Source organism: Capra hircus, chromosome 2 (assembly GCF_001704415.2).
Source record: "Capra hircus breed San Clemente chromosome 2, ASM170441v1, whole genome shotgun sequence".
In the NCBI taxonomy this organism is placed as follows: Eukaryota; Metazoa; Chordata; class Mammalia; order Artiodactyla; family Bovidae; genus Capra; species Capra hircus.
This window is the reverse complement of record NC_030809.1, coordinates 44,682,367-44,709,985: the sequence shown is the minus strand read 5'-3', so window position 1 is coordinate 44,709,985 and position 27,619 is coordinate 44,682,367. Positions and strand designations below refer to the sequence as shown.

The 27,619-nt window shown below is 37.9% G+C and overlaps 1 protein-coding gene across 1 annotated transcript; it reads right to left on the bottom strand.

Annotated features, from left to right (window-relative positions):
* On the bottom strand, nucleotides 1,353–27,619 carry WDR12 (WD repeat domain 12). Its single transcript, XM_013971222.2, has 13 exons — nucleotides 26,969–27,619; nucleotides 22,459–22,553; nucleotides 20,116–20,210; nucleotides 19,144–19,250; nucleotides 18,123–18,238; nucleotides 17,373–17,527; nucleotides 16,079–16,124; nucleotides 13,799–13,884; nucleotides 5,078–5,218; nucleotides 4,809–4,914; nucleotides 4,030–4,162; nucleotides 3,245–3,317; nucleotides 1,353–2,444 (listed from the first exon to the last, which is right to left on the bottom strand). Exons 1-13 carry the CDS (start codon nucleotides 27,007–27,009, stop codon nucleotides 2,367–2,369), a joined length of 1,272 nt encoding a protein of 423 aa, XP_013826676.1. The 5' UTR covers nucleotides 27,010–27,619; the 3' UTR covers nucleotides 1,353–2,366.

Sequence of the window (27,619 nt, the reverse complement as noted above, 5' to 3'; positions counted from 1 at the left end):
GGCAAGAGTACTGGAGTGGGTTGCCATTTCCTTTTCCATGGGATCTTCCTGACCCAGGGATCGAACCTGCGTCTCCAGCATTGCAGGCAGACGCTTTACCATCTAAGCTACCAGGGAGGCCATGGTAGGTCAGCCTTATTCCTTGGACTGACTTTTTCAGCAATTAGAGTATATTTTGAGCCTAACTTTAAAATTAGGAAGTTTGTTGCCAAACAGAAAAGAAATTTCTTAACACTTTGATGGGGTAAAAATAAGGATTAACATGTTTACAAACGGCATTACTATGGCAAGACAGCATAGATAACTCTGTCCTGGTCTGCAGGTCCTGAACACTGCACTGTCTGGTTCCCAAATTCCAGCTGTAAAAAAGCAGCTCCAGTCATTTCTCCAAGCAAATCTTAGGAGCAAACAAGTCCACATAAGGCCTCTGTCTCTGGTGTAACTAAAATGGAGGAAAATGGACTATTGAAGGGACCCTCTACTTTTTTAGACAAGACAAATGATGGGAGGAAGGAAAGCACTATGTTTTAAAAGGACTTAAGTCTTCTAGGTTTCTGTTGGCCTCTCATGCTCTTCCTGTTGGAAGAGTAAGCTCTAACCACTTGAGTTACATAAGAGGTTTGGTAAAGATCAGTCTTTTTCTAAGAGACTTGGCCCCTGATACTACATCCAAACCATGAATGTATCCTGCATTGGCACCATCATTAAGCACAGGCTTGGAAACAGGTTTTGTTGCCACTTCCTTCTTTGTCCTTCATTTAGTAAATAGGCCTCTTTGTGTCTGTGTTAGTCGCTCAGTCAGTGTCCCACTCTTGGCGACCCCATGGAGTCCATCAGGTTTCTTTGTCCATGGGAAACATACTGGAGTGGGTTGCCATTCCCTCCTCCAGGGGGTCTTCCCAACCCAGGCATCGAAGCCAGGCTTCCTGCATTGCAGATAGATCCTTTACGGTCTGAGCCACGAGGGAGGCTCTTTACCTTCACTTTAACATGTAGTATGCTCATAGGCATGCTACATGTGAGCAGAAGAGATTGGGCGAATTAAGAAAAATATTTTCTGTAACTCTGTTCTTAAGGTTCATTCAGAAAGAACCATCCAGAACAGGAATATAAACTCATTGTTGTCCTTTGAAACATAGGGTCAAGAGGGAGTACAGGTCCTTAAGGAGTGTGGAACAAAACCCCTTTAACAGTACTGGACTGCCTCTGAACTTCCATATACTAGAGGACTGATCATTCACATGGTTTAATCCACTCAGTCTGGCTCTCAGTTGCAGCTAGGTTATTCTGGTTGTTTCCTAGACCTCTGTAATAGGAAACTTCATGAGATACATAGCATTAGAGTCTAATGATGAGACCAAACTAATTTCCTGTTTATTATTTAGAGGTAGAGGTGCTCTGCTTGAGAAATACCAATCCATTAAAGTCACATTTTAAGACATTTACTTTAAATATCTGGCATATAATAAATGGATTTAGATAAGTGCTAATGGTACAAAAATTTTAGAATGTTTTTACCTAAAACTTACTGAAAGGTTTTGTCTGAAGAATTCTTATCTATACACAAGTATAAGTGTGGGAGAGAGATTCCTGGTTACCATGAAATCTGTATGCTATTTCTAAAGGATTCTGACTTGTCTTTATGTATTTTTAAAATCTTTTATTTATTATATTTTTGGCCACGTTATGCAACTTGTGGGATCTCAGTTCTCTAATCAGGGACAGAGCCCTGGCCCCCAGCATTGCGAGCATGGTGTCCCAACCACTGGATCGCTAGGAACTGCCCTGACTTATCTTTAAAACAAAGTACTTCACTTAAAATATTTCAACAAATTCTTAATAACTGGCAACATCTACATGTTTTAATGTTCTGAATACTTACAAAGAACATTATTACAGTTACAGAATCACATTTTTACCAAACACAGATTGTATTTCTGATTTTTTCTGTTAAAATTTATTTCTTTTTAGATGCTTTTTTTAAACGCTAACTTAAAGAGTGAAGTTTCTCCCTCAGAAATAAAAATCTGAACAATTACTGAACTTTTAATACATACTTTTATAGGACTTCAAAAGCAAATCGTAATTCAAACCAATACCTTTAGAAGAAAAATTAAAAACTCAGTTTAATTTCAAAGGTTTTCATAAGGTAGAGAATGCAGGCCATGTTTTATATTTAATAAACACAACTGTTGTATAATAAATACAAAATAAAAAGACAGTGATAACACTATCATCAAGGGGGAAACAGTATATTAACTTTAATCTAAAAGGCTGCTTCCTGTATCTGTCTTGGTGTTAGCTGAGTATTCTCTATTGATTTTATTTACAGAAGGAATCTCTGTAGTCAGATTTATCTTTCACTTTCATGCCCCCACATGGGAAGTTGTAGGTGAATATCTGTAGGAATACAATTTATTGTCTGCTCCTCCACTCAGAAGTAACTGCATAAAGCGAGAGGGGAAAAAACAAACACAGAAGTAAATACAATTATATCATATGATAGCTAAACCTAATTAAACTATCAGTAGATATTCTGATTACAGAAAGAATTACAGATAAGCAATTAACTTGCATTGACAGTTAATACTCAGATGGGCCAATTGCATCAAATTTCACTACTATAGCACACACACACACACATATATACACACTATATTAACACTTTAAAAGTGATGATTTTAATTTGGCTAAGGCATAATATGCTATCATACTTTCTATGAAGCTTTTGCTAAGGAATCTTAATAAAATTAAAAGTTTGAAGGGTAATATAGTTTTACCCATTTAAGAAAATTGTTTGTAAAGAACAGCACATTAATTGTTTATAGATAAGTGGGTATTCCAGATTTTTCAAATAGCCCTAGGACCTGTATTTAGAAAGAGTTCTTAGGCAATAAAAAACCTAAATTGTAATTAAGTACATTTTATAATATAGCCATATTTGTAATATTTTTCTAAGTAGGAAATACTTTGACACAATTAATCTGAAGCAGCAAGTTTACGGATGTAAAAATTTTATTAAAAATACTCAAGAAAAAAAACTGCTTCAAAATATTCAAATTTTTCTACTCCTAATAGTAAAGGATACTTTTTTCTTCTTTAAATGATGAGATTTTATGAGTGTTAACTTAGAAAACAGAATTATAAATATCAGATACATTGAAGCTAATAACTATGAATACAAACAATAAATTTAATCTAATAATATAGTTTCCTCTCTATCAAATAACTGATAAACTCTTACCCCTGAGTCTGTCCAGTCTACACTCAGAACTTTGTCTTCATGAGCAGCCAGATCATAGAGAGGAGCCTTACAACTAAAGATGAAAATATTAACATGTTATATGCATTTCATAGTATTAAACAAATATATGTGCATAATCACTTACACGCTAGTTTGCCATCCTTGTCCCAATAACCACTTAATCTTAAAATTCTGAGTGTTTTCTTGACTGTCTCTCCCTGTATCATTAACAGATTATGGGTTTGGTTATTGCCTCTCCATTCTACTTATAGAAATATGTAAATAAAATTATATATACATTCTCTTGGAGGCCCTTTGCATATATTATTATTGTAGCCCTAACTAAAGAACGGAATCTGTAAATTTTTATCTTTAAAAAGTATATATTTTTATTTAATTTCCTATTAACCTAATTTCTAATTTGATCAGTTTCATTCATTTAGGCCACTTGCCTTCCAATTCTGTGTCATATTAAGGCTCAGGATTTTTTTTTGCTATTTTATGTAACGAGGTGAGAAAGATGGATTTCATAAACTTGTGTATTTTTTTTCTTGGCAAAAGATAAAACTATCACAAATTCATCCAGAATGCAAAAGATAACATATTGAGAAAATTCCTTTGATCCTGGCCTTCCTTTTTGATACCAATTATGTATCATTTCAGGGCATATGACCAAGAACATGTTTTTCACTGTTCTGCTTTTGGATAGTTATTTCAGTGTTCATTTTCTTTGTATTCAACAGGCAATTGATATACTTCTTTTATTAATCATAAACAGGAATTACCTTCTGGTATCCCACAGCTTAACCATGTTATCTAAAGAACCAGAAATGAGCTGCTGTTCATGGGTAGGAGACCACTTTACTGATGTTACCCAACCTGTATGTGAGGTTAGGGACAGCGACACCAAAGAACCATCTGAACAAAACAAAACAGATAACGATTATTAAATTTTAGAAAAGAGAAGTAGGCAGAACACCTCCCTCACCCCCCACATCAAATTTCTAGAAAATTATCTTTCAAAGGTCCCTCTAGTCAAGGCTATGGTTTTTCCTGTGGTCATGTATGGATGTGAAAGTAGGACTGTGAAGAAAGCTGAGTGCTGAAGAACTGATGTTTTTGAACTGTGGTGTTCGAGAAGACTCTTGAGAGTCCCCTGGACTGCAAGGAGATCCAACCAGTGCATCCTAAAGGAGATCAGTCCTGGGTGTTCTTTGGAAGGACTGATGCTAAAGCTGAAACTCCAATACTTTGGCCACCTCATGCAAAGAGTTGACTCATTGGAAAAGACTCTGATGCTGGGAGGGATTGGGGGCAGGAGGAGAAGGGGATGACAGAGGATGAGATGGCTGGATGGCATCACCGACTCGATGGACATGAGTTTGCGTGAACTCTGGGAGTTGGTGATGCACAGGGAGGCCTGGTGTGCTGCAATTCATGGGGTCGCAAAGAGTCGGACACGACTGAGCGACTGAACTGAACTGATCTTTCATATACAGCTCTAGTGAGAAGAGACATTGATGTTATTCACCCATGTTTTCTCCTGGAGATTTACATAACTCACCTTTAGTTCGGGGATCCCACAGTCTGATATGCCTATCTGTACTTCCAGATGCTAAACGTTTACAAAGTGGAGAATAGGAGATACAATTAAACACTTTATTTCCTGTCTGGGAAGCAGAAAAAAAAAGGAAAGAACATGTAACCAGAGTAGGCTAAAAGTGATCATCTCCTAGAAGTTTACCACTTAAAAGCTCAAAGTTAAAATAAGTAAATTTTTTTTTTTTTTAAAGAAAAGCTCTATCAGAGAAGCAATGAATTTGTAACTCTTACCAAAGTTGACTTTAGACTGCCAGACTCAACATCCCATACTTTAATCGTGTGGTCCCAAGACGCACTGCAGATTTCTTCAGCATCTGACCACAGAACTGAGGAAATGGCTTCCTTGTGGCCAGAGAGGGTCACAATGGGAGTCTAGAAATGAAAAGACACCCAAAAGGGAAAGCATTTTCAGTTCAGAGTGATCAAAAAATAATAGTAGCTATTACTTCTGAAACCCATATGCCAGATATTTTGTCAGGTGCATTAGCCCTCCTGTCCTGCCCTATTTCATCTTTACAGCAACCCTCTAAGAGACACTTCAGTTGAGAAAGATAACTTGCCCAAGGTCATGCTGCTTAAAGAGGGCAGATTTGAGTTTGAACCCAAATATTACTCCAAAATTTGTAGTCTTTCCACAAGATTCTGTTGCTACTCCATCTGCTCTACTTTTCATTTTCAGGGATATTAATATCGACACTAAAGTTTCCCAGTTGACAAACATGTCACATGTAGAAGCTAGGAGGAAAAGCCCTGAGGGCAGAAAGATGTAGGTTTGAGTTAACGTGCTGCCATTTTCTATATGACTCTTCCAGGTTTATTAATTTCAATAAGTTATTCTCACCGTCTCATTTCTTCAGCATCCAATCTTTAAATAATGTCCCTGGTTCATTTATTAAAACTCCAAAATCTCTAACGTCCCTCTCAAATTAAAATCCTCAAATGAGGTAAGGTGTCTGTATTAAACACAAGGAAAATGTAAAAGAAAGAGGGAAAGAGCTCTGAAATGAGGGATACTTTTTTAACTCTGTTACATTTCACTTCCTTACATGTTAAGGGAATTACACCAGATCAGACATCAGCAAAGTTTTTTGATAAAGGTCCAGAAAGAAAAACAAATTTTAGCCTTTCCAGGCCACATACAGTCTCTTCTACATATTCCTCTTTGTTTTTAAAGCCTGTTAAAATGTAAAAATCCCTCAGCTCTCTATAGCACAAAAATAGGCCAGAGTGACAGCTCCTGTTGGGCTATTTGCCACCTCCTGGACCAAATGATCCCTAAAATCTCTTTTCCAGCTCTAAAATTTTCCTGAAAGAGGTAAAGCAACCTGATAGAGAAGTGAGGAACAGGGCAGCCTCTGTTGTGATCCAAAACAAAAGGTAACATAGAGATAATCAGAGATTCCAGGATAGGAAATGACATGTAAAATGATGGGTAGACTTAAATGAATAAGCAATTCCATTCCTAGGTATGGAATTGGAATTGAAAAATGAAGACTTTTCAAGAAAAATGGAAACTTAGGTTCATACAAAACACTGCCCACAAGTGTTTCTAGCAGTTTTATTCATAACTGTCAAACCAGAAACAACCCAAATATCCTTCAACTGGTGAATGATTAAACCAACTGTTGTACAATATATCCATACAATAGAATGCTACTCAGAATTTGAAAGGAATATAAACCATGACATGGTGCTTCCCTGGTGGCTCAGACGGTAAAGAATCTGCCTGCAATGTGGGAGACTTGGGTTCGATCCCTCGGCTAGGAAGATCTCCTAGAGGAGGGCATGGCAACCTGCTCCAGTAGTCTTGCCTAGAGAATCCCTATGGACAGAGTAGCCTGGTGGGCTACAGACCATGGGGTTGCAAAGAGTTGGACACTACTGAGCGACAAGGCACAGCACAAACCATGATATACCCAATAACTTGGATGAATCTTTGTTGTTCCCCTCAAATATATTATTATGTGGGGGGAAAAAAACCCTTGATGCGAAAGGCTACATACTGTGTGATCCTACTTATATGATATTTTAAAAAAATTCTAGGAATGAAGATTAGATAGTAGTTGTTAAGAGTATATAAATAGAAAAGGTTGACTACAAATGGGCAACATGAGTTTAGGGGATGGCAAACTGTTCCATATCTTGAATATGTATTAGTTACATATTATATGTATTTACCAAAACTCAAAAGCTGTACACCAAAAAGAGTGAATTTTCTTGTTTTTGTTGTTTAGTTGCTAAGTTGTATCTGCCTCTGTGAACCCATGGACTGTAGCCGCCAGGCTCCTCCATCTATGGGATTTCTCAAGCAAGAATACTGAAATGGATTGCCATTTTCTTCAACAGGGGATCTTCCTGACCCAGGGACTGAACTAGTGTCTCCTGTATTGGCAGGCAGATTCTTCACTGCTGAGCCACCAAGGATGTAAATTTTTTTAAAAAAGAGGTAGAAAAGTCAACTTTGGCACTGTTAACTGCAAACAAACTTCAGTAGAATGAAAGTGAAAGTGACACAGTTGTGTCCGACCCTTTGCAACCCCATGCCCTATCCAGTCCAAGGAATTCTCCAGGCCAGAATACTGGAGTGGGTATGCTGGGAGCCAGCGTGAGGAATCCCACCCGTGACAAGGTCATGCGGCAGAGATCTGATGGGCAAGTTCGAGTCAGATCTCAGGTTTTCCCCCTGGTATTTCCTGAGTGTGTACCCCCCAAAATAAGAATATGCCTGCCTGGAAAAAGTCATCTCAAGGCTTTAGTCTTCTGCATTTGAAAGGGTGTTTCAATCCAAAAACCCTTCTGATGGCTTTTTAGCCTGCCTGCAGGACTCGGATAGCTGTGCATGTGATTGTTTGAGGCCTCCTGACCGCAGGAGGCACAGGAAGCTTAAAACATCCTAGGAATGTAGGGGCTTCCGAGGAGTCAAAATCATTAGAACAGGGCTGATTAAAGGTTTCATTTGTTGAGCCAATACTTGCTGCCAAATGTTCATATCTTTTACTTGTTGATATAGTTGGTATATAGAAAAAACAAGTAGCAACATTAGATCTTTGAGTTAAGTACCTTCTTTGTCATAACCCACTGCGCCTCCATTCTATAGAGGTGTAACTTTAGTGCTTTAAGGAGACGCAGATTAAAGAAAAACACTTCAGGGGAAACGAGATTAACATTCATTAAGGAAGAGAACCAAAAAGTGTTAACAAGCCTCTTGGGCCGGAAGATAATGTAAATCACCTGAGACCTGCTGTATACAAAAAGATATACAGAAAGAGTCTGGGCTGCTAACGCTGCATAATTTTGTATTACCCATTGATCTCTATGTATAATCAAATGTATAAAAGGCCTTGAAGGACAATGGAGGGGGGCCAGTCATTGGAAGGACTGGTTTCCCCCGTGTCTCCTCTTTACTCTAATTTCAGGCTGAATTCCTTTGGAACGTGGAGGCTCACCATGTCTACTTACTTGTCCCGGCTTTTCAGATCCGTGAGAGAGAGAGCCCAAGGCGCCGGCGGCCTAACGTAGATGGTGCAAGTTCCTTGTCTGGAACTTTATTGGTTTTCCACGTAAACCAAGTTAATCAGCCTCTTTTCTCCACTTAATTTCCCTACTATACTATTTCTTCCTAATCTAATCTTATGTTAATAAATAAATAAGTTTTTCCCTCGCCAACGCCGTTCCCGCTTCGAATTCCCTGGATCCACCGGGGCTGGACCCCAGCATGGGTAGCCTTTCCCTTCTATATTCAGTAGAATAATACTGGAGAAAAGCCATTTTGAGAAAAAATGTAGAAAAAACCCTATCGTATGTTAATGTATTAATATGAAACAAATGACCATTAAATGAACTGATTGAGAGTGTTATTCATGTTAAGAGACGTCAAATACTAGAAAGAAATCTAGAGAGGACAACTATTTTTGAAATTTGTCTTATTTTAGTCTTCACAACCCAACTTTTCCTATTATTTCTGATTTTCACTTCAAATAGTTCTTCTACTTTTTCTCTGCATTCACAATTTGGCTAACTGGTACAAGAGTCCTAACTTTTTGGCTTCTCTTAGCTTTTGACATGCCTTCTTCACTAAGCTTAATCATTTCCAGCTTTTGATTTAAAATGTGAGACATGAGACACTGCCTTTCCCTTCAATACCTAGAGTCCACTGTGGGGGTTTTTAACTGGCCTGATTTCAATATTGTCGAATCTCAGGAATAGGGAGGCCCAAGGAGGGAGACAGAAATGGGGGAGGAGCTTGTCGGTGGAGCAGTCAGGACATACACATTTACTGATTAAATTCACTGTCTTACGGAGGCATGGTTCATGGCACGCCAAAGCAATTACAATGGTAACGTCAAAGACCACTGATCAGGGCTTCCCTGGTGATGCAGTGCATAGCAATTTGCCTGCCAATGCAGGAGACGTGGGTTTGATCCCTAGTCTGGGAAGATGCCACATGCTGCAGAGCCGCTAAGCCCATGCGCCACAACTACTGAGCCTGCATGCTGCAAATACTGAAGCCTGTTCACCTACAGCCTGTGCTCCACAACAGGAGAAGCCCCTGCAGGCACAATCAAGAGTAGCCCTCTGCTCGTGGCAACTAGAGAAAGCCTGCTCAGCAACAAAGACCCAGGGTAACCATAAATAAATAAATAAAATTCTATAATAAAAAAAGATCACAGATCACAATAATAATAATTTAAAAGCCTGAGGATTTCTCATGGTGGTCCAGTGGTTAAGGACAGTGAAGGGCAGGAAAGCCTGGCATGCTGCAGTCCATGAGGTTGCAAAGAGTCAGGCATGACTGATCGACTGAACAACCAGGGGTTAAGACGCTGCGCTTCCAGTGCAGGGGTTGCAGATTGGATCCCTGGTAGGGGAACTAGGATCTCACATGCTGTTTGGTGCAGCCAAAAAATAAATACATTAATTTTTAAAAAAATGTCTGCGATATTATGAGATTTATTGATATCAAAGTGTGGCACAGACATGAAGTGATGAATGCTGTTGGAAATATACCAACAAACCTGCTTGATACATAATTGCCACAAAGCTTCAATTTATAAAAACATATTATCTGCAAAGTGCGATTAAAAATGAGCTATCGGAGAAGGCAATGGCAACCCACTCCAGTACTCTTGCCCGGAGAGTCCCATGGACAGAGGAGCCTGGTAGGCTGCAGTCCATGGGGTTGCTAAGAGTCGACACAACTGAGCGACTTCACTTTCACTTTTCACTTTCATGCACTGGAGAACGAAATGGCAACCCACTCCAGTGTTCTTGCCTGGAGAGTCCCAGGGACGGGGGAGCCTGGTGGGCTGCCGTCTATGGGGTCGCACAGAGTCGGACATGACTGAAACGACTTAGCAGCAGCATGCCCCTATATATGAAGTATAAAACTAGATGAAACTAATCTAAGTGATATAAGTCAGAAGAATGATCACTTTCAGGAGGCTACTGATTTCAAGGGAGCCTAGAGAGAGTCTTCTAGGAGGTATTGGTAATTCTTGATGTTTTGCTTTGGATAGTGATTACTTGCGTATACACAACTAAAAATTCATTGAGCTGCATATTTCACTATATGTATGCCAAACTTTAATTAATATAAAGATTTTTTAAAAAGCTACCTTAGGAGTAAAGAATTTTGATCATTCAAGACGTCTTTTTCTACTCAAGACATATTCTTTAAAGGTTGATCAGATATATGCATCAATAAATTGCCACTGGCACATTATCCAATTGATAAGGCATTTATAATTTGTCCTATGAGAAAAATGATAAGGAAGCTGAGTTGTGAATCATTCCACTTGCAATTCAGCAGTCTGTGTTTAAATGTATAAATTGTAAATCACTACTTCCTATTGAAAACAGTAAGTGCCACTATTTATTGCAGTCTACCTGAGTTTGATGAATTATTTGTGATCATACTTTATTCCTCATTTTCAACAACTTTATAAGCTATCTTTTTATTGGTGACTATAAGAATTAGGTGCAAATGTGTACCTAATTCACTGCATATCCATTAAAGCTGTGAGATAATGAAAGAAAAAAATATGATTTCCTACATCTGACTCAGTATTGTTCCTCTCATTAAGTATATTAATTCAGGGCAGATCATAATAAATATCCTTCTAAAGGAACAGAGCAAATATAAATGAACTTTCTGAGTGTAATTTAATTGGATATACTAGTGAAATGACAGAATCAAAACTTCAGAACTCTTGATTTCTAGTGATTTAGGAGATGTACTAGAATTACATCTTTGATGTATGAAACATTAATATTATTACTACTTTTAAAATTGAAGTATAGTTGATTTACAGTGTTTGTTAGTTTCTGGTATATAACAAAGTGATTCAGTTACATATTCTGTTTCAGATTCTTTTCCATTATAGTTTATTACAAGATATTGAATATAGTTTCCTGTCCTATACAGTTAAGACCTTGTTGTTATATATAGTAGTCAGCTAATCCTAAACTCCTAACGTGTCCCACCCCAACCACCACCTTTTCCCTTTTGGTAAACATAATTTTGTTTTTTATGTCTGTGAAACATTATCATTCAACAGTTAGGTAATGAGATACTTAACTTTGTGTAAGCTTTAACAATTAAAAGATCTTACTTTAAAATCACCATGAGATCAAATAAAATAGCTAAATAACCTACCAACCTGTAAGCCTAGCTTTTTATTGTTGTTTAGTTGCCAAGTTATGCCCAACTCTTACAACCCCATGGACTACAGCATGGCAGGTCTCCCTGTCCCTCACCATCTCCCCGGAGCTTGCCCAAGTTCACGTGCATTGAATCGGTAATGCCATCCAGCTATCTCATTCTCTGTTGCTGTCTTCTCCTTCTGCCTTCAATCTTTCCTAGCATCAGGGTTTTTTCCAATGAGTTGGCTGTTTGTATCAGGTGGCGAAAGTATTGCAACTTCAGCTTCAGCATCAGTCCTTCCAATGAGTATTCAGGGGTGACTTAAGATTGACTGGTTTGATCTCCTTGCTGTCCACAGGACTTTCAAGAGTCTTCTCCAGCACCACAGTTCGAAAGCATCAATTCTTCAACCTTCCTTATGGTCCAGCTCTCATGTTCGTATATGACTACTGGAAAGACCATAGCCTTGACTATACAGACCCTTATCAGCAAAGTGATATCTTTGCTTTTCAACACACTGTCCACGTTTGTCATAGCTTTCCTGCCAAGAAGCAACCATCTTCTAATTTCATGGCTATAGGCACCATCTGCAGTGATTTTAGAGCTCAAGAAGAGGAAATCTGTCACTGCTTCCATATTTTCCCCTTCTGTTTGCCATGAACTGATGGGACTGGATGCCACGATCTCAGTTTTTTAATACTGAGTTTTAAGCCGGCTTTTTCAGTCTCTTTCTTCACCCTCATCAAGAGGCTCTTTAGTTCCTCTTTGCTTTCTGCCATTACTGTGGTATCATTCGCATATCTGAGGTTGTTGATATTTCTCCCAGCAATCTTGATTCCAGCTTGTAACTCATCCAGCCTGGCATTTTGAACGATGTGCTCTGCATGTAAGTTAAATAAACAGGGCGACAATAAACAGTTTTGTTGTACTCCTTTCTCAATCCCGAACCAGTCATTTGTTCCATACAAGAATCTGTTACTTCTTGACCCGCATACAAGTTTCTCAGGAGACAGGTAAGATGGTCTGTTCCTATCTCTTTAAGAATTTCCCACAGTTTATTGTGATCCACACTGTCAGAGGCTTTAGTGTAGTCTATGAAACAGAGGTAGATATTTTTCTGGAATTCCCTTGCTTTCTCAATGATCCAGCAAATGTTGGTAATTTGATCTCTGAGGTCCCTCTGCCTTTTCTAAACGCAGCTTGAACACCTGAAGCTCTCAGTTCACGTACTGCTGAAGCCTAGCTTGAAGGATTTTGAGTATAATCTTACTAGCACGGGAGATGAGTGCAATTTTACAATAGTTTGAACATTCTTTAGTATTGCCTTTCTTGGGAATTGGGATGAGGATTGATCTATTCCAGTCCTGTGGCCATTGCTGGGTTTTCCAAATTTCCTGACATACTGAGTGTAGCACTTTTATAGCATCATCTTTTAGGATTTTAAATAGCTCTGCTGGAACTCCATCACTTGCACTAGCTTTATTGGCAGTAGTGCTTCCTAAGGCCCACTTGATTTCACACTCTAGAATATCTGGCTCTAGGTGAGTGATCACACCCTCATAGTTATCAGGGTTATTAAGATCTTTTTTGTACAGTTCTTCTGTGTGTTCTTGTCATCTCTTCTTGATGCCTTATGTTTCTATTAGGTCTTTACCATTTTTGTCCTTTATTGTACCCATGCCCATCTTCGGACGAAATGTTACTTTGATATTTCCAGTTTTCCGGAAGAGATCTCTAATTGTTCCCCTTCTATTGTTTTCCTCTATTTCTTTGCACTGTTCATTGAAAAAGGCCTTCTTGCCTCTGCTGTTCTCGGAACTCTGCATTTAGTTGGGTGTAACTTTCCCTTTCTCCCTTGCTTTTTTGCTTCTCTTCTTTCCCCTGCTATACACAACCACTTTGCCTTCTTACATTTTTCTTCGGGATGGTTTTGTTTGCTGCCTCCTGTACAATATTACAAACTTCTGGCCACAGTTCTTCAGGCGCTCTGTTTACAAGATCTGCTCCCCTGAATAAAGTGATGAGGCATGCCGTGCAGGGCCATCCAAGATAGACAGGTCATACCGGAGAGTTATGACAAAATGTGATCCACTGAAGGAGGGAATGGCAAACCACTCCTGTATACTTCCCGTGAGAACCTCATGAACAGTGTAAAAAGCTTAATGCCATTATATTCAGTGACTCAAAATGCAGCAGTTTCATAATAAAAATTTAGTAATCTACTAAAAGAAAGTCTAATTACGGTTGAAGTACCAAGACAAAAGGAAACTAAGCACAGTAAAGTACCGTCAGTTCTCACGGATACTTACCCTTGTTAGTCCCAACTGCTCTGTTTTCTGTTTCTTTCTTGGTCGATTTGTGGATTCTTCCATTTCATCTTCTTCATCTGTAGGAACTATATCATAGAGAAGTAGATATGATGAGTTTAAAATTTAAAGTAAATAGTAATTACAGACAATCTCAAAGGATTCTTATATTTCTGGGCATATACTTCATGTTATCTCAACTGGTTAGGAATGAATATATGTTTTTTTATTTTGGTTAATGGAAAATCCTATCTAAAAACAATACATTGGTTACCAATCTTCCAAAAGGAGAAAGCGAAAAATAAAGTACATTAAAATCCTAAAATCTAACCAGTTTGGTATCTTATAAAGATTATCATTATCAACCTTCATCAGTTACCAGATCTATGAAAAGTTGCTTACTACTTTAGTTGTAGGAGAGTTTTGACAAGAGTGTATTTAAAGGGAATGATATGGTAAATAAACACGTTAAAAGGACATACATTCCAGCCGTCTTTATTTTTCTTGACTACTTCACTTTTATTTTTACTGCATTAAAAAAAATTAATTTTATGTATTTTTGGCTGTGCTGGGTCTTCACTGCTGCATGGCCTTTCCTCTAGCTGCAGTGAGCAGAGGCACTCTCTGGTTGCAGTGCCAGGCTTTCGGGTGTGCGGGCTCATGAGTTCAGCCCCTGGGCTCTAGAGCACAGGCTCAGTAGTTGTGATCCATGGGCTTAGCTGCTCTGCAGCATGTGGAATCTTCCCAGACAGGGATCAAACCCACGTATCTCCTGCACTGGCAGGTGGATTCTTTACCACTGAGCCACATGGCAAGACCTATTTCACTTTTCTATCAATAAATTAAAAGTGTTTCATAGTTTTATTAAAAAAACAAAAACAAAAACAAAAAACTTTGCTATCCAGCATTTGGCTAGGTAGAAAACCCAGATAAACAAACCATAGAGCTTAATGTTTTCTGTTTATAAATGTCATGTGCTTTTCCCAGAATGACTATAAGCATCTTAAGGGTAACTATTCATTTATATGTCATCTACCCAGCACTATCAAAAAGTATTTCACAAAAGGAAAAATTCCTCCATAAACGTTTTGCCTCAAAACTGCTTGTTTTAATGAATTTTGGGAAAAAAATAAACTAAAATGGGTTTGTATTTCCTGCCATCTTACACATAATTACTTAAAACTGTTTAGGCTTTTCTTGATTATCTTCCGCTCCCCACTTCTACTCTGTGAACTGAATTTAGGGTGGGGATGGCAGTTTAGTCTCCAAGTCGTGTCTGACTCTTGTGACCCCATGGACTGTAGCCCGCCAGGCTCCTCTGTCCATGGGATTCTCCATGCAAGGATACTAGAATGGGTTGCCTTTTCCTTCTCCAGGGAATCTTCCTGACCCAGGAATCGAACCTGGGTCTCCTTCATTGCAGGAAGATTCTTTACCAACTGAGCTATGAGGGAAATTGTACAGTAGTAATAGAGCGATTTCCTCAAAAGTTAGCAGAGGTATTCTGTTAACCTGTGCAAGAAATAGTTCTGTACTACTATTCTTTAAAACATATGTGGGTTTTTCCCCTTCTTTTCTTCCAGAAATATCTTCTTACTATTATCAAGGACCCTTCCTTGAGCCCCCCTTTCCCTCTAATTGTTCCTTCTATTTTTTCAAAGTAAGAAAGTTGAGTAAAATTGTATTAAAAAAATTATTTAAACTAAGCCACCTTAAATAAGAAATTTCTCTAATACTAAAGTATCAATATGACTCAGAAGATTAGTTATTTCCAGGTTTCTGAATAAGGGAACTCTGAGAACTAAGGCAGTTAAGTCCCACTGCACCAGATGTGTCACTGATACTTGCAGGGATTCAGTGACACTACCTAATAAATAAGGGAGTGGTGGGGCAGAAAGATAGAAATTACTAATTTTTCTCTCTACTATAGTACTTTGTTTTGGGCTTCCCAGGTGGCAATAGTGGTAAAGAACCCACTTGCCAATGCAGGAGATGTAAGAGACTTCGGTTTGACCCCTGGGTCAGAAAGATACCCTGCAGGAAGGCATGACAACCCACTCCAGTATTCTTGCCTGGAGAATCCCATTTACATTCTGGCGGGCTACAGTCCATGGGTACAAAGAGTCGGACATGATTGAAGCGATTTAGCATGTATATAGTACTTTGTGACCCAAAAGCCATGGTCCAATTTTTATGGCAAATTATGGGCTAAAAAAGTATTTTTTACATTGTAATTCTTAAAATACCACTAATAAGAGAAAGTAGAAGAAGTATTTCATTTACCTGTAGACCAAATCTTTAGCATCTTATCCCAGGAGCCACTGCAAAACTAAAAAAATGAAGGGAAAAACAGGATGAAATATAATCCATCATATTATTTGCCTTTTCTCCCCCTGCTATTTAACTTGAAACCTTTACTTTGCCATGAAATCCTTACGATTATGGCATCATCTTTCTGCTTGTCTTCCTAGTCTCTGGGAAGTTGTATCCTCAATCTCACGGCAGTTTAAAGAACTACCATTCTTACGGGGCCTGTACCCTGGTCACAGTTGCTTAGATCAGGGTGGGCCACTGACCGACGCTGTGCCAATAAGTCTCTTCCTCCTTCAGAGCCTGTTTTGGGAAAACTTGTGTTCTAGAGAGTTGAAGTTATTAGTTTCCCAGAGACGGTACAGGATGTAAAACCTGGCAATACTAAAGGCTAGGTTTTATTGCCATGTACGGAAATCAGTTTGAGGTGAGAAAATGAAGTCAATATGGGGAGACAAGAGAAGGAGGAGCTGTGCCACATGCAAGCTTCTATTCCACTGGTTTGAAAACGATCATCACCCTGCTCATGATGTGATTCATCACTCCTTCTTGAGATCTTTTAAGCTAAAAAATTTCAGGATGAGTTTCTGTCTCTTATAGCCAAGAGACAGGGAACAGTTAATTCACTTAAAGTTCGACTCAACAACATGTAAACCTTCATTATGGCTCAGAATGAATACACATCAATCTTTGAATGCAGAAATGTCCTCTATTATGCTAACTGGCAAAGAACTATTGTAGAAACAGTCTTAAATCTAGAATACTTAATTGTGGTTTGGAGAATTTTCAGATGAAGAGTTTATAACCCCTCTTAAGTAAAAACTGTGTTGCCCTCATGGTTTGTTTTAACCTTTACCATTCTGTCATGATACAGAGTAGATCAGCAATAATTGTAAAACAACCTCGATTAACACCAACTTCAGTGTATGCCACGCCTTAGGTGATCAGCTAGACATTTTCAACTGATGGCAGCACTATGAGTAGTTGAAGGACTGAAAATGGAAGGTTACACAAAGAAATTACTTGTTTACCTGAGTTCCTAAAATTTCTGCAGTTTATATAAAATTCCAAACCAAAGATACCTAGAGTGAGGGAATGACTCTTGATATGTCTAATCATATGAGTATTTACTTCTGGTTTGAAATCATATTCTTCAGCTGTTACAAAAGTAGGCCAATCACAGTGACTTTATGAAGAAAAGAACTTACTCGCACAAGAATCTCAAATTCTAACTGAACACAGTACTACTAACACAATAGCTACTTACTTTGGTTCCTGTGCTGTCCACAGCTATGGAATCCACACTGCCAGCATGACCCCTGCAGCAGTGCAGAGCCTTCACCTTGTTCCTTTCCACATTCCACTCCCATAAGAGAATAGTCTGATCCATAGAGGCACTCAGTAGTAGACAAGACAAATTGTCTTAAGAACGGAGAACACAAGAAACAAATTAGTACAAAAATTTTACAGTGTTCTAAAAAAAAAAAATTCTTTTTTACAGTGTTCTGAAACTAAAGAAATAAGTTTTTTTGTGGTTGTTGAGAAAGATGTTAAAAAGGTAAAAGACCTCATATAGCCACCTTTGGGAAAAAAGCTAGCTTATGGTAAAAAGGGAAGACTCCTCAAAAATACTATAGGGACTTCCTTGCTGGTCCAGTGTTAAAACCCTGCAGTTGCACTGCAGGGGGTGCAGGTTTGATCCTTGGTCAGAGAACTAAGATCCTGCCTGCCATGTGGAGCAGGCAAAAAAAAAAAAACTATAAAAAAGATATGCATTTAACACACTCACTATTAACTTGAAAATGTATATTACAAGACATAATTTTAGGATTCACTTCTACTGATTCACGGATTTTTAGAAAATATGTCTTTTCTTAAACACTGGGTATTTTAAAGTCCCCATAATAACTAAGGCATGAGACATTTCCTATCCTGTCCCAATTCTGCCCCAGCATTGAAAATGGCTTATTTCCAATTCCCTATTTTGGATTCCTCTCAGTGTAGGCAGAGTCCTAACCTTTTTTCACCCAGGCCACATCTTTTACAACATCTGTATGTCCCACAATTGTCATTATTGATTTTCCTTCCAAGGACCAGATCCGAGAAGTCTTATCATAAGAACCAGTCAAGATCCTATGAGGAGGAAAAAAAAAAAGTCCTATGAAATACAAAAAGCACCTTCTTCAAACCCTGAAATCAATTTTATTTCTAAAGCAATGATAAAGTAAACCTTGCAAATTATATTTTATAACCTTTAATATAAAGATTAAGACTTCAAAACACACTAGGATAAATCAGAAGATGTTACATTTGGCTTTTCCCCCTTCTAAAAATAAAAATATAATTGACAAACCGTAAATATCATTTTTACTATTGTTGTAAAATACTACCACTCCCAGGGAAGCTAAGCAAATTGTTTGAAAAGCCTAATAGTCCTTTGTATTTAACCAGTGAAAACCATTAAATAGAAAACCAGTAGAACCATTTAAAGTAAAAAGTAAAACCAATAAAAACATATCTATGTAATAACTCTGGGGAGACATTCATTGAATGCAGACTCCTACTACGATCCATTATTGATGTGTTTTTCTACAAGTAAGGCCAGTAGGGTTTTGCTCTAAACCCAGTCACACCTTCTGATTCCAATCTGCTCTTTTCAGCCCTAAAATAGCATGACTTGCATCTTCAGGGTAGTAGGTTAGCAGATCTGTGGCTAGAAAAGGTTTTTTCCCCCTTCTATGAAACAAGTTATATTCTTAGTCTTAAAAAGCAACATAATCAAATAAATGCCCTAAGAGACACAACATATTCGGAAGATAAGTATCACTATGACATCTTGTGACAGAAAAGAAAACCTATTAATAGGTATATTTCTTCTTGACTATACTAAATTTAAAGGTCTTTGGCATGGTGACGAGATATATGTGTGTGTGTGTGTGTGTATATATATATATATAAATTACTTTCACAAAGAACAGGCAATCAAAGAAAAATATTCACACATTACATTTAAAACAAGAACATTCATCTGGCAATACCATTCCTCTGTCCCTTCGATTGTACTGATCCAGTCATCATGGAACATGCATTGTTCCGGCTGAGGGGCAGTGTACTTCTCCACGTACTCTAGTTCCACAACTTCTTCCTAGTCACAGAGAAAAAGCAGAAATCCATCAGGTGGTGCAGTTTTTAAATAGTACATTATGAAAATAAAGGAGCCCCAGTTTACCTCCTTCATATAATTCCTCTTCCAAATCCAAAAATTTTGGAGCCATATAGAAAGTGAAAAACTTTATTTGACCTAACAGTATGCTAAGAGTAATATTAACAAATATTAATGATCTTGGAAAACTTATGCTTAAAGTGGAAAAAAAGAATATAAGAAACTATAAAATCATAAAGCATACAATTTAATGGATACAGAACTTCTCTTTAAGATGATGAAAAAATTCTGGGAATGGACAATGGTGATGGTTGCATAGCATTGGGAATGTACTTAATGAGTTGTACATTTAAAAATGGTTAAAAGATAAATTTTATGTATATGTTAATTACAGCTTCAAAAATTGCCACCTTAATTATAAAAGCAATTATAATTTATATTTTAAATTATAAAAGCAATAATAAGGTAAGTTTGACAATTAGAGGAAGAGGGCAATCACTAAAAATCACATAAACCCAACCCACAAGCTTATATATATGTACAATCATTTTATACACCTTTACTAGTAGTAAACATATTTGCTTGATATGTTTCTTGATAACTTCACAAACATGAAGTTATCTTTCCCTATTCATTTATCTGCATTCTTTGAATAATTTTCTTCTCTTAGAAGAAAAGAGAGGATTTAAAAATTGAACGTACAGAAACTGAGGTTCAAATTTTTAGGAAAAAATAATAATCAAAAGGCTCTTGGTTGCTGTATATTCAGGTTGATTCTAAATGGAGTTTTCCTACATTATCTGGTAATACCTTCAGTAAAATAGAGCAGGTAAACATTTGAACTTACTGATGAGATGTTTTCCAGTTCCATGTGTTTGAACAAGGGCATTCGTAGAAACTGGCCCTTGATGAGGAAATCAAACTCCACATGTTTGTGGAACTCTACAGAAAATATGTAATAAAATTATCAGTATTAGGACCTGAAGTGGTATTGGCAGACATAAATGAGAGACCCCAAAACAAACAGGTACCTATTATCCCAGTGTGGCCTCCAAGTTTCCCTAGACTTTCCCCATGGTACAACAGGACCACGTATTCCATATTATGTGATTTTAAAGAACAGAAATACTTTGCTCTGTTGGTATTAATATTTTTACTGTGGATAGTATAACCATTCTGAGTAAAGAAAACCTTTGTATTCTACGAAAAATCCCAAAATACACAAAAGTAGAAATAACATAATGAATCCTCATTTGAATCTTTTGTCAACTCATGGACAATCACCTGTACTCCTCCCCCTCCTCTCCTGCTGGTTTATTTAAAACCAAAACTCAGAAATGATATAATTTCATCTGTAAATGCTTCATTATGTATCTCTAAAATATAAAGACTTTTAAAAAGTCACTGCGTTAAAAATTTAAAATTATTTCTCTTAATATCATAAAGCCAGACAATGTTCGCATTTCCTTGTTTTTTGTCTTTTTACAGTGAGTTTTTTTAGAATTGGCATCCAAAGTCCTCACATTATATCTGATTAATATCTTTAACAGTTCTCCATCCTTCTTTTCCTCTGCCTTTTATTTACTGAAGAAATTGGGTCTAATACTCACACTCTGGCTTTGGTTGTTTAAATCTCCAAGGTATCCCTTAACATGTTTCTCCACCACCTACATACAACCTGTACATTAGGCAGACCTAAATGCCTGATTAGACTTTGGGTTTACTTTTGGCAAAATATTTACACACAGTATTGTTTCCTATTGTATCACATTAGGAAGCATCCGGGGGCTTCCCAGGTGGTGCAGGTAGTAAAGAACCTGCCTGCCAACGCAGGAGACATAAGAGACATGGGTTTGATCCCAGGGTTGGGAAGATCCCTTGGAGAAGGGCATGGCAACCCACTCCAGTATTCTTGTCTGGAGAATCCCATGGACAAAGGAGTCTGGCAGTCCAAGTCCATAGGGTCACAAAGAGTCAGACACGACTGAAGCATCTTTGCACACACGCATGAAGCACGCTACTTCACTGTGACTCTTTTTACGATATTAAATTATCTCTGCGTTCAGAGGCTGTCAGTCTGTTCCCATCCATCACAATGTTCTTCGTTAGCCTTTTACCTAATAAATGGCTTTAGTTGCTACTGATAATCAGTTCTTAAATCCATCACTTCATCTGGAGTTACGAAATGCTAAAAATTCTTCATTCTATCTGATTTATTAGCTATACTCTTTTTTAAAGAATTCCCCGTCTCTCTGTCTTGTTGCTTTTTAAAAATCTGCATCACAGAATTAACAGAACGAACTTATGCTTACTGGCGGGAAGGGATAGTTAGAGACTTTGGGATGGACGTGTACATACTGCTATGTTTAAAATGGATAACCAACAAGGAGATATTGTACAGCACAAGGAACTCTGCTCAATGTTACCTGGCAGTCTGGATGAAAGGGGAGTTTGTGGGAGAATGGATACATGTATATGTGCAGCTGAGTCTCTGTGGTTCCCCTAAAGCTATCATAACATTGTTAATTGGCTACACCCCACTACAAAATAAAGTTTTTTAAAAAAAATCTGAATCATTTGCATCTTCAACTCAAAAGCAATAACACAGTTATTCGATTTATACAAAAAGATAAATGAATGTTCATCTACAATTTAGAAAACTATGCAAATATTTGCTTGAGTGCTCAGTTGTGTCCAACTTTTACTTGGGTAACAACAAAACCATGTACTCGTATTACAAAGCCTCTATTCCAAGAAAATAATTCTTATTCTAGTTTGAAAGAGTTTTTCAGCGAGCAGGATATATGACATCTTTGAAATGATGTCTGATGATTCTATTCATCAGAATCTCTATATTATATCCATGATGAAAACGATAGGAAATGCTATACGAATATCTCTGTATCAAGAACTTTTACCCTAAAAATCTTTATTCCTAAATCTCAACCATCTTCTCTCCATATTGCCTTAAAAAGCAGATTAAACTGATTTTTTCCGCTAAAAACTTATTTAAAACATTTTTCAAAGTTATCATGTAGGAGGGAAATTATATGTTATAATTTATAAATTTTACCATTATAAAATGCATGCAGTATTATAGAATAATGTCCCCAAAGGGCTGTAAATAACAATGTGATGTACTTTAGTTAGTCATTTTGCCCTCTCCTAACTTTTCATGGTATATACCTACCATTTTTGGCCTCCAACAATTTATTGATGATGTTACTAAGGTCAGCAATTTCAGAGGCTGCAGGTATGGAGAAGGGAACATCATCTACCGCATATCTACAAAAAGGAAATGATACATCAAATCAAGTTTACAAATATTTTAACAAATGTGCATTTATTCATTCAACAAACATTTACTGGGTATCTAATACATGCCAGACATTTTGCTACATGGGGTTAGCAAAAAATGAATTAACCTGTGGTCTCTGTACTTGAAAAGGGTTTATAAATAAACAAATACAAGGAAACTGTAAGAACAATGTAATAAGTAATACATAAAATGAGAGAACAAGGAAGCAGTAGGGTATTTCAACCAGAGAAAAGGAGGATGAGAGAGCAGAGTCTGAAAGGATGTATAAAAAAAGAAAAACACTCTTACACTACACATAGAAAAGTAAGTTTTCCCTGGCTGACGCGGGGGAAGACAGAAAGAAAGGGTGCAAAAAAGCAGCATACACAAATAAAAAGCTAACTCATTAAACTGCCCAACCAACCTATTCCAAAGTGTTATTTTACTCTAGACAGTGACCAAGGACAAGGCTAACAAGATGTGCATGGATTGGCTTGGATGCTATATGCAATACTTTTGACTTCTTTCCTTAGGCAATGAGGAACCACTGTCTAAGTCAAATAACAAACATCATCAAAATTTTGTTTCATTATATCTCTCTGGGGCAGCACTGCAGTGACTAGATTAGAGGCACCCACAACAGAAGGCAGATCAGAAACTCTTGTAAGAGAGAATGGGAGAAAATTCTTGCAAATCACATATCTGACAAGGAACATGCATCTGGAACATATAAAGAACATTTATAACTCAATAATAAAGACAACCCTATTTTTAAAATCGGCAAAGGATCAAAATAGATATTTCTCCAGAGAAAACATACAAATGACCAACAGGCACATGAAAAGTTGTTGAGCACTGTTAGTCACCAAGGAAATGCAAATCAAACCACAAGGAGTTATCACTTCATACCCACCAGGATGTTTACAATAAGAAAGACAAGATATTAAGTGTTGGTGAGTAAATGGAGAAACACTTATTCATTGCTGGCAGGAATGTAAAATGGTACAATTGCTTTGGAAAAATCTGGCAGTTCTTCAAAAAGTTAAACATGGAATTATCACTTGACTCAGCAACTCCAGTCCTAAGTACATACCCAAGAAAAATAAACACATATGTTCACACAAAAACTTGTGCACAAATAGTTCACATTACCACTATTCTTAATAGCCCCAATAAGTGAAAACAACCTAGAAGTCCATCAACTGAACAATGAAAACAAAATGTGGTATAGCCACACAACGGAGTATTCTCATCTGTGAAAAGGAATGAAGTACAACAGGGACAAGGCTTGAAAAGCACCACACTAAGTGAAAGGAGCCAGTCACAAAGGACCACATATTATATCACTCCATCTATAGGAAATGTTAGAGACAAAAATTGAATAAGTGACTGCCCTGGGCTGGGGGTATTTGGAAATTTTTGGAAGGGTGGGGGGAAAACGGTAACAACAGCAAAAGAGTGATGAAAAATGTTCTAAAATTTTCTGTGGTGATGGTTGCACAATTCTACAAATATACTCAAAATTAGTGAATTGAACACTTCAAATGTGTAACATCTACTATACGTGAATTACAGCTTAATAGTTGTTACAAAAACCAAAACCAAAAACGTCTCCATAATGTCTAAATTACGGCTTTATTTGTGCAGAATGTAAAAGAGGTTTAGGTAGAACTTACAGGGCTCATCAAATCTATAAGAAATCTCTTTCTGCAGCAAAGGGAGTTGGGGAAAGAGGCTTCAAATCTTGTTAAAATGTAGATTCTAAATCAGTAGATCTGAGGTAAAGTCTGAGATTGCGCTTTTGCTAACCAGCTCCCAAGTGACGCTGGCCTTCAAACTATACTTTTTTGAGTAGTAAGGCTATGGATATATATTTATCATATTGAAAAAAGTAAGGACTTATTTAGGTTCTCCAAAAGGTATCAAAACCTAGAAACTGGAAGTGTTGGTTTACTGTTTTGGTCAGTAAGACGGCGGTGGCGGAGGGGGAGAGAAGCATAATTCACACACTTATACATGAACATACATGCATATGTAAATTATATGCATCAGTTCAGTTCAGTCGCTGAGTTGTGTCCGATTCTTTGTGACCCCGTGGACTGCAACACACCAGGCCTCCCTGTCAATCACTAATTCTCGGGAGTTTACTCAAATTCATGTCCATTCCGTTGATGATGTCATCCAACCATCTCATCCTCTGTCGTCCCCTTCTCCTACTGCCTTCAATCTTTCTCAGCATCAGTCTTCAAATGAGTCAGCTCTTCGAATCAGGTGGCCAAACGATTGGAGTTTCAGCTTCAGCATCAGTCCTTCCAATGAATATTCAGGACTGATTTCCTTTAGGATGGACTGGTTGGATCTCCTTACAGTCCAAGGGACTCTCAAGAGTCTTCTCCAACACCACAGTTCAAAAGCATCAATTCTTTGGCGCTCAGCTTTCTTTATAGCCCAACTCTCACATCCATACATGACTACCATATGGAAAAACCATAGGCTTGACTAGATGAACCTTTGTTGGCAAAGTAATGTCTCTGTTTTTTAATATGCTGTCTAGGTTGGTCATAACTTTTCTTCTGAGGAGTAAGTGTCTTTAAATTTCATGGCTGCAGTCACTATCTGCAGTGATCTTGGAGCCCAAAAAAATAGTCTGCCATTGTTTCCACTGTTTCCCCTTCTATTTGCCATGAAGTGATGGCAAATCTCAAAAAACTAAGAGCATGGCATCCGGTCCTATCACTTCACGGCAAATTATATGCATATACATGAATAAATCTACTTTCCCCCTTCATTTTACTGATCAGAACATATTATATAAAAGGGAGAGGAAAGAAGTTTAATTTCTAGATTTTGTTAACTTTTGGGGAAATCTAAATATATAAACAAACACATATACACACTTTTGGCATTTATCCATTTATCACAGCAATTTAAATAGAGTTGCAGTTGCTCTAGTATTTCTTAAAATTTTGTGTGAATCAACAATCATCTCCATACACCTGTTAATTAGAAAAAATACAGCAGTCATGCTATTGCATCACCTATTCCTTTAGAACTATTTAGACTAAGTATATATACTCATCTGTATTGATAATACAATTCATATATGCTGTATGCAACAGTACAAGAGGTGTGAGTATGATTTACCAGGTCAATTCATAAAACTACAAACAAGGAATAAAAAATGTAATCTTAATTGATGGGGGAGTTTTTTAGTTTTTCAGTTCAGTTCAGTTTAGTCCAGTGGCTCAGTCGTGTCCGACTCTTTGCGACCCCATGAATCGCAGCACACCAGGCCTCCCTGTCCATCACCAACTCCTGGAGTTCACTCAGACTCACGTCCATCGAGTCAGTGACGCCATCCAGCCATCTCATCCTCTGTCGTCCCCTTCTCCTCCTGCCCGCAATCCCTCCCAGCATCAGCGTCTTTTCCAATGAGTCAACTCTTTGCATGAGGTGGCCAAAGTACTGGAGTTTCAGCTTTAGCATCATTCCTTCCAAAGAAATCCCAGGGTTGATCTCCTTCAGAATGGACTGGCTGGATCTCCTTGCAGTTTTAGTTTTTAGCTGACATTAACTTGTTAATACAGCTTATATTTATTATTTATCATCAGTACCAGAAAAACTAGACAAACATTTGTTGACTCAATCAATCCAATTAGCATAACGTAGTCTCTACCATCAGGAGACTTAAAATATAGCTGAAGAGACTAGGCAAACAAAAGAAAAATTAATAGTGTAATATATGCCACAAAGCAGAATACAATTACGCTTCAAACGATTGCTATGTATCTGGGGACCATTTGTAAAACTGGTAAAATGTTTATATACATATACGTATACACATACGGGTGTGTATATATGTATACACACACACACATATAACATGCATACGTATATGTGTAGATATATGTATATAAATACCCAAAATTATAACTGAATTGACCTCACACTCTTAGTTCTACCAACTCCCTATTGGGAGCTCCACCTTCTAGCGTGGTTTGGAAAAACATCATCTATCACCTACTTAAGAAAACGAAGTTCGTGTTTTCAGACACCACCACTAGCCGCCAGACTCTAACGATATGGTCCGTTGTTCACTGCTCAGTTGCATAATACACTTCATTCAGGAAGCAAACCTGAAACCCTTCAGGTCTCTCTACCCTTACAATTCAAATTATATACAGCCTGAGAAGCTAGGCAGGAACGATGGGCGAGAATTCCTCGCAAGGTACCGCAGAAAACGCGCTGAAGCGACGAATCCACTCAAAAAGGGAACAGGTAAATTGACGGCAAAGACAACCAGGCATGCACAAGGAAGAAGTCCTACGAACGAATTCCGGGGGCCCGGGGCGGGGGAGGGGAGGGAGGGAGGAAGGGAGAGAGAGGGAGTACGCTCACTTACTTCTTGTCGTCAGTGAAGAAGCGTGTCTGGAGCTGAGCCATGGCGTACCTAGAGAAACGTATGAGTAACAATCAGACAATCGGCACTCTGGTCTCTCAGTACTACAAAAACGGGGATCTGAAAATGAGGCTGCACGTGTCAGAGAAAAGATGCAGTCGATCCCCGGGCTTCCGCTTTCTTTCCCGGGGCCTCAGCCAGAAGGCACCACGAGGCTGCCCTTCCTCAAGATCCAGCCCATAAACATCAACTACCTATTCCTAGAGTAGGAGTCGTCGATTAGTGAGGCATAGTTTTAAAGGCGTCGCGTCTCTTCCATTTTTTTTGTATTTAAAAAAAATATATATATTTAAGCTTGCGATCGATTATGGAGATAGAAAGAAGCCCGTTTCAAACCGACTTCTCTCCGTTTGAAATGTTAACAGGCAATCCTTAGTCGCGATAATTCAGACACAGCTCTTAGATACTACGACTCCCAGAAAGCAGCGCTTCTCAGATGATGTAGCCACTGGGAATTGTAGTCTTTTTTTTACCACGCTGCCCTCAGGCTATCTTCTTTGCATTAAACCTTCCCGACTCCAGGCAACCACCTATTATATTTCCTCGGCCTTCAGCTTTAATTTGCTAAAGTCTTTCCGGGTTTAATTTCTGAAG